Source organism: Lithobates pipiens, unplaced genomic scaffold (genome assembly GCF_037356315.1).
Source record: "Lithobates pipiens isolate NorthernLeopardFrog02 unplaced genomic scaffold, aLitPip1_a1.2 Scaffold_27, whole genome shotgun sequence".
Lineage (NCBI taxonomy): Eukaryota > Metazoa > Chordata > Amphibia > Anura > Ranidae > Lithobates > Lithobates pipiens.
Window position 1 is genome coordinate 124,562,154 of NW_027507788.1, and position 13,406 is coordinate 124,575,559.

The 13,406-nt window shown below is 44.9% G+C and overlaps 1 protein-coding gene across 1 annotated transcript in view; it reads right to left on the reverse strand.

The window, feature by feature from the left end:
• Positions 1 to 13,406, reverse strand: part of ODAD1 (outer dynein arm docking complex subunit 1) — a 254,860-nt gene that overhangs the window by 140,849 nt on the left and 100,605 nt on the right. The window contains exons 8-9 of the mRNA XM_077457426.1: positions 8,208 to 8,395; positions 7,546 to 7,680 (exon numbers count right to left, since the gene is read on the reverse strand). Coding sequence (XP_077313552.1) covers positions 7,546 to 7,680; positions 8,208 to 8,395 — 323 coding nt within the window. The remainder of the gene's footprint in view (positions 1 to 7,545; positions 7,681 to 8,207; positions 8,396 to 13,406) is intronic.

Sequence of the window (13,406 nt, forward strand, 5' to 3'; positions counted from 1 at the left end):
GCCCAATTTTTCTGCCCCTGTTTAACAGGGGCGTTTAAGTACAATTTTTGATGCAATGCTTTGCAGCAGGGCTAATTCCTGCAATAAAACTAGAGTATATGGCAGAGGTTGCAGTGTGATGGCACCAGTGCCTAAGGCCCAATTTTTCTGCCCCTGTTTAACAGGGGCGTTTAAGTACAATTTTTGATGCAATGCTTTGCAGCAGGGCTAATTCCTGCAATAAAACTAGAGTATATGGCAGAGGTTGCAGTGTGATGGCACCAGTGCCTAAGGCCCAATTTTTCTGCCCCTGTTTAACAGGGGCGTTTAAGTACAATTTTTGATGCAATGCTTTGCAGCAGGGCTAATTCCTGCAATAAAACTACAGTATATGGCAGAGGTTGCAGTGTGATGGCACCAGTGCCTAAGGCCCAATTTTTCTGCCCCTGTTTAACAGGGGCGTTTAAGTACAATTTTGGATGCAATGCTTTGCAGCAGGGCTAATTCCTGCAATAAAACTAGAGTATATGGCAGAGGTTGCAGTGTGATGGCACCAGTGCCTAAGGCCCAATTTTTCTGCCCCTGTTTAACAGGGGCGTTTAAGTACAATTTTTGATGCAATGCTTTGCAGCAGGGCTAATTCCTGCAATAAAACTAGAGTATATGGCAGAGGTTGCAGTGTGATGGCACCAGTGCCTAAGGCCCAATTTTTCTGCCCCTGTTTAACAGGGGCGTTTAAGTACAATTTTTGATGCAATGCTTTGCAGCAGGGCTAATTCCTGCAATAAAACTAGAGTATATGGCAGAGGTTGCAGTGTGATGGCACCAGTGCCTAAGGCCCAATTTTTCTGCCCCTGTTTAACAGGGGCGTTTAAGTACAATTTTTGATGCAATGCTTTGCAGCAGGGCTAATTCCTGCAATAAAACTAGAGTATATGGCAGAGGTTGCAGTGTGATGGCACCAGTGCCTAAGGCCCAATTTTTCTGCCCCTGTTTAACAGGGGCGTTTAAGTACAATTTTTGATGCAATGCTTTGCAGCAGGGCTAATTCCTGCAATAAAACTAGAGTATATGGCAGAGGTTGCAGTGTGATGGCACCAGTGCCTAAGGCCCAATTTTTCTGCCCCTGTTTAACAGGGACATGTAATTACAATTCTTGATATAATATTTCACAGGAGGGCCCCTTCCTGTGCCCACCCAGAGTAACGGTGAGGACTTATAGTGTTGTGGCACCAGCACCACAACCACCAAAGGTCAATTTTTCTACCACTGTTCAACAATGGCATGTAATTACAATTCTTGATATAATCGTTCACAGCAGGGCGCTCCAGCGCCCACCAAGAGTCACTTTGAGGGCTTACAATGTTGTGGCAAAACCAACACCTTGTTCCGCCATTTCTGCAGAGCATATAGGGCAGGCCCCTACTTTCAAACATCCAATTTACAAACATCTCCTACTTGCAAACGGAAGGAGACAACAGCAAGTGAGATGAAAAAAGATGGACGACAAAACAAATTATACAGGGGTGATAACCCTTCCCTATGTTTTCCAAAAAGCTTAAAAATAGTTTTTTTGACTGGAGCTACACTTTAAAAATGTACCAGTTGAAAATTACAAACAGATTCAACTTAACACAACAAACCTACACAGTCCCTGTCTTGTTTGCACCACCTGTATACTGCTGTTCTGAGTATATAGGGCCTGGGGGCCACAAGCATTTCCTTTTTTTAATATGGGTACGGGGTTCCCCTTAATATGCGTACAAGACCCAAATAGGCTGGTAATGGGCAGGGAGGGCTACCCATGCCATTTTTCTCAATGATTTTCAACCATATTGCAGGAACCAGATATAACATTAAAACCGCAAGCAGTTTTAAATGGTGTTATTTCCGTTTAATGTCATTTTGTGCAGGGACTGTTCTAAACACGGGAAACACGTGGCACTTCACAGGCATACTACAGACACCCCCCAGGCACCATATTTAAAGGAATATTTCATTTTTTTTTCACTTTAATCGTCATTAAAATCAGTGTTCCCGCCAAAACGGCCGCTTTTAAAACTTTTTATTGCATTGACCCATGTCCCCTGAGGCAGGAGTCAGGTCCCCAAACCCTTTTTAGGACAGTATCTTGCATATCAGCCGTTAAAATTAGCACTTTCCATTTCGAACGTTCGAGTCCCATAGACTTCAATGGGGTTCTAACGTTCGTTACGAACGCGGGGTCCGTTCGAAAGTTCTGGTGCGAACCGAACCGGGGGGTGTTCGGCTCATCCCTAATGACAATGCTATGGAAATATTTCATTAGCAAGGATAAGAAAATTGTGTTTTCAGAAGCAAAAAAAGTTCAAATAGAAGTCCTGATTAAAACACCGCCGTGAGTTCAGATAATGTGGATAATGACAGAACTCTGGACGACCGCACTCCAGTGCTAAAACGATGCTTTATTCAAATAATATTTAGGACACAGCAAATTACATCACAGCGAAAGATGCTAACAACTGACGCGTTTCGCACTAAGGCTAGTGCTTACTCATAGCTATTTTAGCATTTTTTCCATTTTAGCATTGGAGTGCAGCCATCTAGAGTTCTGTCATTATCCACATTATCTGCATTTTGTGGCTCGTACCCGGATCCCCTCACCTGGAACAATTATCTCTGAGTTCCTACTACCTGCCTTTGAGCGGTGGTGTATATCACCGCGGTGACTTCACATATGCTTTGTAGGGTGAAGAAACATGCCCGACCACCAAGATAATAATGCGCTTACCAGATGGCAAAGCGTAATGAGCATATAATCTGACCCGTCAGCAGCCTGAAGAATGCGATAATGGACCTTACAGCACACTGGATCGGAACCTTACACTAAGATCAGTACTCAATTGTTCCACAGGGCAATTTCTCCAATAGTTGCTCAAAAAGAAAAGAGACTGCACAGCGAGAACAGCACAAAGATACACAAGTCAGGAGATCACAGGACACATGCAGCGCTACAACACGCCCACCTACAGGAGAGCCCTCACATTTTTGTAAATATTTTATTCTATCTTTTCATGTGACAACACTGAAGAAATGACACTTTGCTACAATGTAAAGTAGTGAGTCTACAGCTTGTATAACAGTGTAAATTTGCTGCCCCCTCAAAATAACTCAACACACAGCCATTAATGTCTAAACCGCTGGCAACAAAAGTGAGTCCTCTTCCACTCCTCCATGATGACATCACAGAGCTGGTGGATGTTAGAGACCTTGCACTCCTCCACCTTACATTTGAGGATGCCCCACAGATGCTCAATAGGGTTTGGGTCTGGAGACATGCTTGGCCAGTCCATCACCTTTACCCTCAGCCTCTTTAGCAAGGCAGTGGCTGTCTTGGATGTGTTTGGGGTCATTGTCATGTTGGAATACTGCCCTGCGGCCCAATCTCCAAGGGGAGGGGATCATGCTCTGCTTCAGTATGTCAGAGTACATGTTGGCATTCATGGTTCCCTCAGTGAACTGTAGCTCCCAGTGCCAACAGCACGCATGCAGCCCCAGGCCATGAAACTCCCACCACCATGCTTGACTGTAGGCAAGACACATTTGTCTTTGTACTCCTCACCTGGTTGCCGCCACACACGCTTGACACCTGAACCAAATAAGTTCTTCTTGGTCTCTCGGGACATGGTTCCAGTAATCCATGTCCTCAGTCTGCTTGTCTTTAGCAAACTGTTTGGGGGCTTTCTTGTGCAGCATCTTTAGAAGAGGCTTCCTTCTGGGGTGACAGTCATGAAGACCAATTTGGTGCAGTGTAGGGTGTATGGTCTGAGCACTGACAGGCTGACCCCCACCCCTTCAACCTCTGCAGCAATGCTGGCAGCACTCATATGTCTATTTTCCAAAGACAACCTCTGGATATGACGCAGAGCACGTGCACTCAACTTATTTGGTCGACCATGGCGAGGCCTGTTCTGAGTGGAACCTGTCCTGTTAAACTGCTGTATGTTCTAGGCCACCGTACTGCAGCTCAGTTTCAGGGTTTTGGCAACCTCTTTATAGCCCAGGCCATCTTTATGTAGAGTAACAATTCTTTTTTTCAGATTCTCAGAGAGTTCTTTGCCATGAGTTGCCATGTTAAACTTCCGGTGACCAGTATGAGAGTGTGAGAGTGATAACACCAAATCTAACACACCTGCTCCCCATTCACACCTGAGACCTTGTAACACTAACAAGTCACATGACACCCGGGAGGGAAAATGACTAATTGGGCCCAATTTGGATATTTTCACTTATTTTCACTTAGGGGTGTACTCACTTATGTTGCCAGCGGTTTAGACATTAATGGCTGTATGTTGAGTTATTTTGAGGGGACAGCAAATTTACACTGTTATACAAGCTGTACACTCACTACTTCACATTGTAGCAAAGTGTAATTTCTTCAGTGTTGTCACATGAAAAGATATAATGAAATATTTACAAAAATGTGAGGGTGTACTTACTTTTGTGAGATACTGTATGTTGGGGCCTTGACCTATGCAGTAGTGTCCCTGGTCTAAATTTAGTGCTGCTGGGTTGTAGTCAACCTGAACTTTAATTATATGTATACTCACTTTTGTAAGCTATTGTATAAATAATTTTGTACTTTTTAAGTTACAAATACAATACGTTTCACAGGATTTAGACATGCTGAATTCCAATTGTTGCTTGCTGCAGCAAAATAGAGAAAGAGACGGCACCCTCTAAGTGCAGCAATAAAGTTGCTCAAATTTATTAAAAATGGTTAAAAAACACTCACATTAAATTAGTGGTGTACAGGCACATCAGGGATATAATGTTTCATCCGTATGTCCATGGGGGCGACTCGCAGGGCTGTAAGGCAGGGTTTCCGGCATCTGATTTTTTTGACCGATGGTTGGTGTTTTGGTCTATTCCATGTATTTCCTCGGAATGGTCAGAGCAATATATGCCGGAAACCCTGCCTTACAGCCCTGCGAGTCACCCTGCCTGTACACCACTAATTTAATGTGAGTGTTTTTTAACCATTTTTAATAAATTTGAGCAACTTTATTGCTGCACTTAGAGGGTGCCGTCTCTTTCTCTATTTTATTGTTTCCTAGAGCTACTTCTTGCTTTAAGACTGGCAGCCTTTTAGGGTACAGCCCGTACTGCTGATCCCCCTCACGGACCACCTTGATGATCCACAAAGACCCTGAATTTCTCATCGAGGATACTGGTGTGTGGATATACCTAAAACTCACACAAAAATTGATATACTTTGACTACATAAAGACGACCTATCTTTTATACTAACAATTGTTTACACTAACATTTCGTGATTTTACTACAATATATTTTTGGGATCCCCAGCGAGCGCCATATTACCCTCCTTTGCTTGCTGCAGCTGCTGTTGTTCTTTCATATGCACTCATGCTCAGGGCCGTCTTTAATATTGATTGGACCCTGGGCAAAAATGTTCTTGGGCCCCCCCACATGCAGTTTTGCTCTCCGCCTGCTCTGTGACATATAAATAAATAGCAGCTAGACTCAAAATCAGTTTACTAAATCAGATCAGGTAGCTATTGCGATTGGTTGCCAGAGGCTACAGTGTATCATTATTGCTCACTGACTGGTTGCTAGAGGTTACAGCACACATTACGGCTCACTGATTAGTTACTAGAGGTTACAGCACACGATTTCTGCTTGTTGATTGGTTGCTAGAGATTACTGTGTATATGGCCTCAGGGGGAGCATGATATACATATCAATGCCGCCGGACGCCGCTATTTACATATGAATGCAGCCACTATTTACATATGAATGCAGCTGCTATTTACATGTAAACGCAGGGTCTGCAGGTGAGTCATCTGTACACAACAATAGGGGAGAGCTGGACAGCATTAGTAACAGCACTTCACACTGAGATATTGGGACACAGCACAGGACTAAAACTTCAAGGGACGAGGGAATTTAAACCAGGGTAGTTGGCAAGTAAGCTGCTTTGGGCCCCACAACAATGCCAGGGCCCAGGGCAGCTTTCACTTTTGCCCTGCCTTAAAAACTGCCCTGCTCATGCTTCAACAACATAAGGGCCTCATAGACAGCTTGAATTGTGACAGGTAAGCCTGCAAGAGAAATTCTATCATTCCCCCAGCCATGCTAACCTATCTGATAGGAAGCAGTCCCTGCTTGGCCATTCATTTTCCAACTGGCTCAGTCAATTTTGAAATCAAATTTTTTTGGAGCCTCATAGTGTTTGTAGAGCCACCTATGAGTCAGATTTTGGCTGAATTGGAAGTAATAGGCTGTAATTCAAGCCATCTATGGGGGCCCAAATTCTGGTATTTGCATTGAGTTCCCCATACCGCCTTATCATTCATGTCATACACCATGCTCAGAATGACAAGGGAAGCCGCACAGAGGAGAGCCAGGAGCAGTAACAAAGATGCTGGTATTTAAATTAGAAATGTCAAAGGAATCTACAGCTCTGTTGTGTCTGCTGTCAGAAAACGCTGAACACAGAGAGAGCCAGTATCAATTGCAAATATGCTGGGATTTCTAGTAAATGAAGTATTACCTGTTAGTGGAGTGCAGATCCCTTTGACAATGCCGAGCCAAATTCAGGCTCTCCTCTGTGCAGCTCAATTTGTCATCCTCAGGGTGATATATAACATAAGTGATAAGGCAGTGTGGGGAGCCCAATTTAAAAAACAGAATATGTTGCAGAAGTGAGGTGAGTGGGGAGGGAAGAAAAGCAGCAAATGTGACATTTTCTAATTTCAGCGAAACGTATGGTGCTTGTAACTTAAAAAGTACAAAATGATTTATAGAAAAATATGCTATCTTGCAAATAATATTAAAGTTTAACTTTTCCAGACCTTAAAAGCAAAAAAAAAAAAAAAAAAAAAGCAATTTCTGGTGACACAACCCAAAAGCTATTCAGATGGTTTTGAATTGAATTTGATTAGGGTAACAGGTCTGAGGTTATATGTAATTTTGGCGCTCATGTCAAGATCTGCTGCTGTGAAGTTCTTCTACTTATCTATTTTCCTGACTTCTTGCGCTGCCTTTACTATCAGAATTGTCAACACTATCGATTACAATGAGGAATCTTCCATCAGTCTGACAGGTCTGGCAGCATAAGCAGTTAGATAAACCTTAAAATCTTTCCAGCATGGCTGTGTAAGCAACTATTATTTGAACTCACTAGGGATCTTTTTTTTGACTTTCCACTCAATATAAAAAGGTACTCGAAATAATTTTTCGAGTGAGCTGGTTGTTAGTTAAATGCATGACATACGATGTTCTCTGCGATAGTTAGCCCTTTGATTTTACAAGCCCACAATATGACACCATGATAGGTTATGGAAACCATACTGATGGCAATACATACTCAGTAAATCATATTTATATAGGGTTTTATGAGAGCTAGTGACTGTGAACTAGGTTATCTATCACTATAACATCTAAATTATTTTGAAAAAATGACTTATAATTAATTTTTAACTAGATAACTATGTGAGACTGCAGATAATTCAAACATAATGGTTAAGCAGCACAACAAATATGGGGAAACGCCAATCGACTCACCTTCAATAAACCTGTTGACAAGTATGTCTAAGTTGTCTTCCCCAGTGATAGATCGTATCTGCTGAAAAGCTTGTTCATAGGTCTCTACTGTTTCTTCCGTTGGGTCGCGTTTTTTTCTTTCTAGTGCTTCTTTTTCTATTACCGATACAATAAACAAATTTCAGGTATTACATATATTTTATACAAACCAACCAAACAACTCTATCCAGTTTCATATAATTTAAAGGCAAAATCAAGCACAAACTTTGTTTTTGTTTTTTTCTTTCTTTGGAACTGCAGGGCTTAATCATAGGTACGCTCAACTCCAGCCAAGGTTTATTGCAGTAATAACACACTGCTTACTCCCACCCAAATCAATGCCCCCGACATGTTTCACCCACAACAGGGCTTATTCATGGGGATCACTATGATTAAGCTCTGCAGTGGGTGAAATATGTTGGGCGCATGGCTTTGGGTGGGAGTGAGCGGTGTGCTGTCAATGCCATAAACCTAGGCTGGAGTCTTCACTGTGCAGCCCACTACTTGGATAGTGGACTTCAGTGGAGCAATAGCAGACTCCAGGACCATGGCACCTGAGTGATTGCAGGGAATGGAGGATTATACAGGCTGGCCCGTGAGTGATGAAAGGGTTAGATTCGTCTAACAATATGACTGGCAGTCACCTCTCCTGCGTCGAGCATCAAGCACTTCCTCACTGATAGAGCGCTCCTGAGTTTTGGTTCCCATAAACTCTTTCAGTCTGCGGTCATGGTCAATCACCCGTTGTAGCTCTTTTATCTCTGCTGAGTGCTGGTTCAGATCTTTCTCTGCTCGTTCCTTCATTTGCTGCATTTTTGTTTGGGCTTCATCCCTTAATTTATAAAAAAAAAGAAAAAGAAAACAATTTTGAAATCAATTTTTTTTGGAGCCTCATAGTGTTTGTAGAGCGGCCTATGAGTCAGATTTTGGCCGAATTGGAAGTAATAGACTGAAATTCAAGCCATCTATGGGGGCCCAAATTCTGGTGTTTGCATTGGGTTCCCCATACCGCCTTATCATTCATGTCATACACCATGCACAGCATGTCATTCATGTCATACACCAAAAAGAAAAAAAAAAGAAAAAGAAAACATTACTTTCAGTAAGATTTTAACACACCTACAAAAACTAGTATTGCTGTGTCATGTACAAGTGCCTAATGTACATTTTTTATGTCTGTGTAGTTGTACAACCAATCAGTGGCCATATATATTTTATCTAATCATATTATACAGGTTTTTTTTTTTGTTTGTTTTTTAAGCAGAAACGCGGGGGAATGCTGTTCCAGCACCTATTGCACTGAATGTATGCAATGGCAAGGGGTGCTGGGGTGCGCTGGAGGGCCTATTGTTACTGGCTGCTGGGATATCTCTTATCTCTGAATGGGATCTATTGTTGCAGGGTGACTATTGTTGCTGGGAGGGATCTACTATTGAGGAAGAAGTCTATTGATACTGGCTTTTGGGAGATCTGTTGTTGATGGGGGCAGGTATTATTTTTAGGGGGGTCTTTTTTTGCTGGGGGATCTATTGTTGCTGATGGGGATCTATTGTTGCTGGGGGGGGGGTATTGTTTGTGGGGATCTATTGCTGCCGGCTACAAGGAATCTACTATTTTACTGCTTTTCATACAAATTACATAGGACCACAAAATGATACGAAAGGCAAATCCACGTTGCACTGCAAGTACACTTGGAAGTGCAGTCGCTCTAAATCTAAGGCAGGGGTCTTCAAACTATGGCCCTCCAGATGTTCAGGAACTACAATTCCCATCATGCCTAGTGTTATGGCGATTTTTATATCTCACTTAAATGACTAACGATACAAGAAAATAAGTGATTAAACCTTTGTCTACATAAGAATAAAAATGAACGATAACAGTGCGAAAAGATAAACAATTACATTTATTTATACAGAAAAGAAACTTCAGAATAATTTGAACTTATCATATAACTCAAGTGATGTTACAAGTACAGTGTTGCTTAGGCTGCCAAAATAATTTAAGTCATATGGTTACAACAAACATACACTTTCAATATATATTTATCAATATTTCAAGATAAGTCCTAAGAAAGAAATAATTCGATATAGAAAAGAGACACACGAAAGAAAGGAAGAAAGAAAGAGAGAGAGGGGGAGAGAGAGGGGGGGAAAGAGGGGGAGAGAGAGAGGGGGAGATACATTACACAGACTTCCGGTCTCCTTCCATGGTCTAGAAATCAAGCCACGGGGGGAGCTAATTATAGCCCTATTTTATATGCATTCTGGGCCAATCAGCAGATGGAACGCACCATTGGCTCTGAGATTGCATCAACCTCTGACTGGCCGATTCTCAAGTCTACACACTGATTGGTTCAGGATGGCTCACACTCTGATTGGCTAATTCTCAAGCTCCCAAAAAATGTTCATAGATCAGGCCTGAATGTCACCTCCTTTGATCTCTGACCCTGCCAGTTCCGACATAAGACCGGTTTAATTATCTCTGGATTTACAACCGTCAGCCCTCTTTGATACAACATAAATTAGCACTTCAAGGACTTGTGGCACAGGAAGAGGCATTATATCTGAAATGGCCATCTCTGAGAACAATAGGGTATACAAACAGCAGACCAACAGGTTTGTGTGTTTGAGATACCAAGAACAGTAAATATTCTAGTATACATGTTACACATATATATATTTATGGCCCAGAGCCCTCTGACCGATACGGATAAGGATGACAAACAAGGATAACACAAAACTCGCTTACTTGAACCGGACCTGAAAGTGTGCCCTGGCCTAACGTAGGGTATACCAAAATAAGGGGGCATACCCTTGATAGAGAAATGAGTAATGAATGAAATGAAAATGAAATGGAGTGAAATGAGTACTCGCCCGGGAGTATAATGCTTGAGAAATGCCCTGACAGGGGATGGGTGGGTGGGTATCGCGCACCGGAACCGACGAGGGAGCCAGGCGAACGGGCTGGTTATATACTCCACCGGGCTCCACCCATAATTCCAGGCCACCATACTGGCCTTTCCATTTATGGCCCAGAGCCCTCTGACCGATACGGATAAGGATGACAAACAAGGATAACACAAAACTCGCTTACTTGAACCGGACCTGAAAGTGTGCCCTGGCCTAACGTAGGGTATACCAAAATAAGGGGGCAAAAACATACAGGTAGGGAATGCCTTTATTGATTCGAGTTTGTTACTGGGTGAGCTTGATGAAGGCCTGGGCCATCTCTACTTGCGGATTGGGTATGTAACGGGCGAAGCAGGCGGACTTCCACCTACCCAACTTTTTGATGATGTGGACCGGGACCCCTTGGCGGGAGGCAGTTGAAGCTGCTCCGATCCGAAACGAATGTCCGGAGTAGTGAGCCGGATCGAGGTGAAGGATGCCCAGGAGTATCCTGACATGCTCCATGAACTGGGCTGCGTTCAGTGGCTTACCGTGGAATGGTAGAAGCGGGCCAGTTCCTGGTTGATCGGCCAGAAGGGTCAACAAGCGGGTGAGCATGGCGACCGGGCACCAGCGGTTGTTAGTTTTATAAAAATGTATGTCCGTCCCCGGGCCAAGTTGTTGCGTCTTGGACACTGCTATATGCAGGATGAAATGGTCTCCGTGCCTGACCAGGTGGTGCTTGCATAGCGTGCGAGCTGAGGGGCTACTGGAGGTAAACTCGCCTGGCCGCAAGAAGCCGTAGAAGGCCAGGTGTATGGCTGCTTGTATAATGGTACTAGTGTGGAGTCCGAAAGGTGCAGTGGCCAAAATATCGGACATGTTTCTGAAAATGTCTCCTGTGATAGGCAAGCGTTTGAGGGAGGCCGCAGGCTGGCGTTTCTGGATGCCACGCATGACGGCCCGAATGGCGTGGAAAGTGAACAAGGAGGGTTCAGCGGGGTCCTGGAGGGACGTAAAATGTTGTACCCCGGCCAGGTATAGTCGGATCGTGTTGACGGATAGCGCCAAGTCCGAGTGGCAATGGGCAACGAAGGCCAGAACTTGCTTGACCCGGGAGGTCTCTGTGGAGTGAGACGTTAAGAAGCGGTTAAAGGCCCTCCAGGCTGTTTGGTAGGCCTTGCGGGTATTGTCTGCGAGGGAGTGATTGATGAGTTGAGTCGCGGCTACTAGGTGAGGGGTTAATCCAGGGTCAGTTGAGACCAGTCCGGGATAACTGCTGACGTTGGTCCGGCTCCGGGCACCTGATCAAAAAAGGAAACTAAGTTAAAGCGGGAAAGGGCGTCCGCTGCCCGGTTACATTTACCGGGGATAAAGGCACAATGGACATTAAATTGAAACAATAACGAGAGCTGGACCAGTCGCCGCAGGAAGGACATAATCTCCAGAGACTTGGACCTGCCTTTGTTAATGATTTCCGCAGTGGCGAGATTGTCCGTTGAAAAGGTCACTGTTTGACCGGACCAACTGCGGCCCCACGTATGGGCAGCGGCTACGATGGGGTACAACTCAAATAGGGAGGACGTCTCGGTGAAGCCCGGAATAGCCAGTATCTGAGGAGGCCAAGGGGCTGCAAGCCAGAGGTGGCCAAAAATTGCCGCGAAACCCGTGGAGGCCGCTGCGTCGGTCACGACCTGCGGCGATGAGGAGGACACGGAGGGAATGAAGAGGGACACGCCATTCCAGGACGTCAGGAATTCTTCCCACATGGCAAGGTCTGCTATAGCTGCGGGGTCCAGGCTGAGGATATGCTCCGGGTCTTGTGAATGAGACAGTAGGACTAACAGGCGTGATATGAAAGCGCGACCTTGAGGGATGATGCGCATGGCAAAATTAAGCATACCGAGAAGGGACTGTAACTGCCTCTTGGTACAAGTTCTGGTGCGGGTGAAGTCCCTCATGACCGACCTGATGCGGCTTAGTTTATCCGGGGGAAGGCTGGCCTGCATAGTGCTGGTATTTAAGCTGACCCCGAGGAAGGTGATTGCCTGCGCAGGGCCCTCTACCTTGTGCTCAGCAATCGGGACGTCAAGATTATTGAAGACCACCCTTAGTTTATCCAAATCCCCTGGAAGGGAGCCAGGTGACTCGACCAGCAGGAAGTCATCCAAGTAGTGTATGACTCCCTGGCACTGGGCTACGTGCAGCAAGATCCATTCGAGAGCCTGCGCAAACGAGTCGAAGAGCCAGGGGCTACTCTTGGACCCGAAGGTCAGCTTAGTGGCAAAATAGTAGAGCTCCCTCCATTTGATGCCATGCCAGCACCAGAGAGATGGATGGATAGGAAGGAGCTTGAAGGCGTCCGAGATGTCGGCCTTGGAGAGCCATGTACCTGTGCCTGACTTGAGAATGGCCTGGATGGCCATGTCTACGGACGCGTATTTGAGGGAGAACTCCTCGGAGGGGATAAGAGAATTAAGACTGGGGACAGAGGAAGAATAAGGCGCTGACAAGTCGTAGACCAACCTAAGTTTATTTGAGAACTTGCCCTTGACAAGCCCAATAGGGCTGACTCGCCAGGTGTTAAATGGGGGCTTCGTGAAAGGGCCTATGATGAAATTCCGGTCTAGTTCTGCCTGTAACAGCTGGTCGATGGCCTGTACGTCGGTGGCTGCTGACCGCAGGTTCTGGCACTCGTGTGTGAGGTGAGGGAGGGAAATAAGTCCTGTATGAAAGCCCTGAGTAAAGCCCTGGACTAGGTAGGTGGCAAGTGAGGGGGTGGGGTGATTGGCGAGGTAGACACCGAGCCACGACACGTTGACCCGGCTCAGTCACGATTTCCTAGCCTGCTTAAGCTCGCACATGAGCCTGGGATGAGCTCTATTACACCGTGAGCATACATGGAGCAGCCTGCACTGGCTGAAATTGCACGACCCACTGTTATAGTTGTTACAG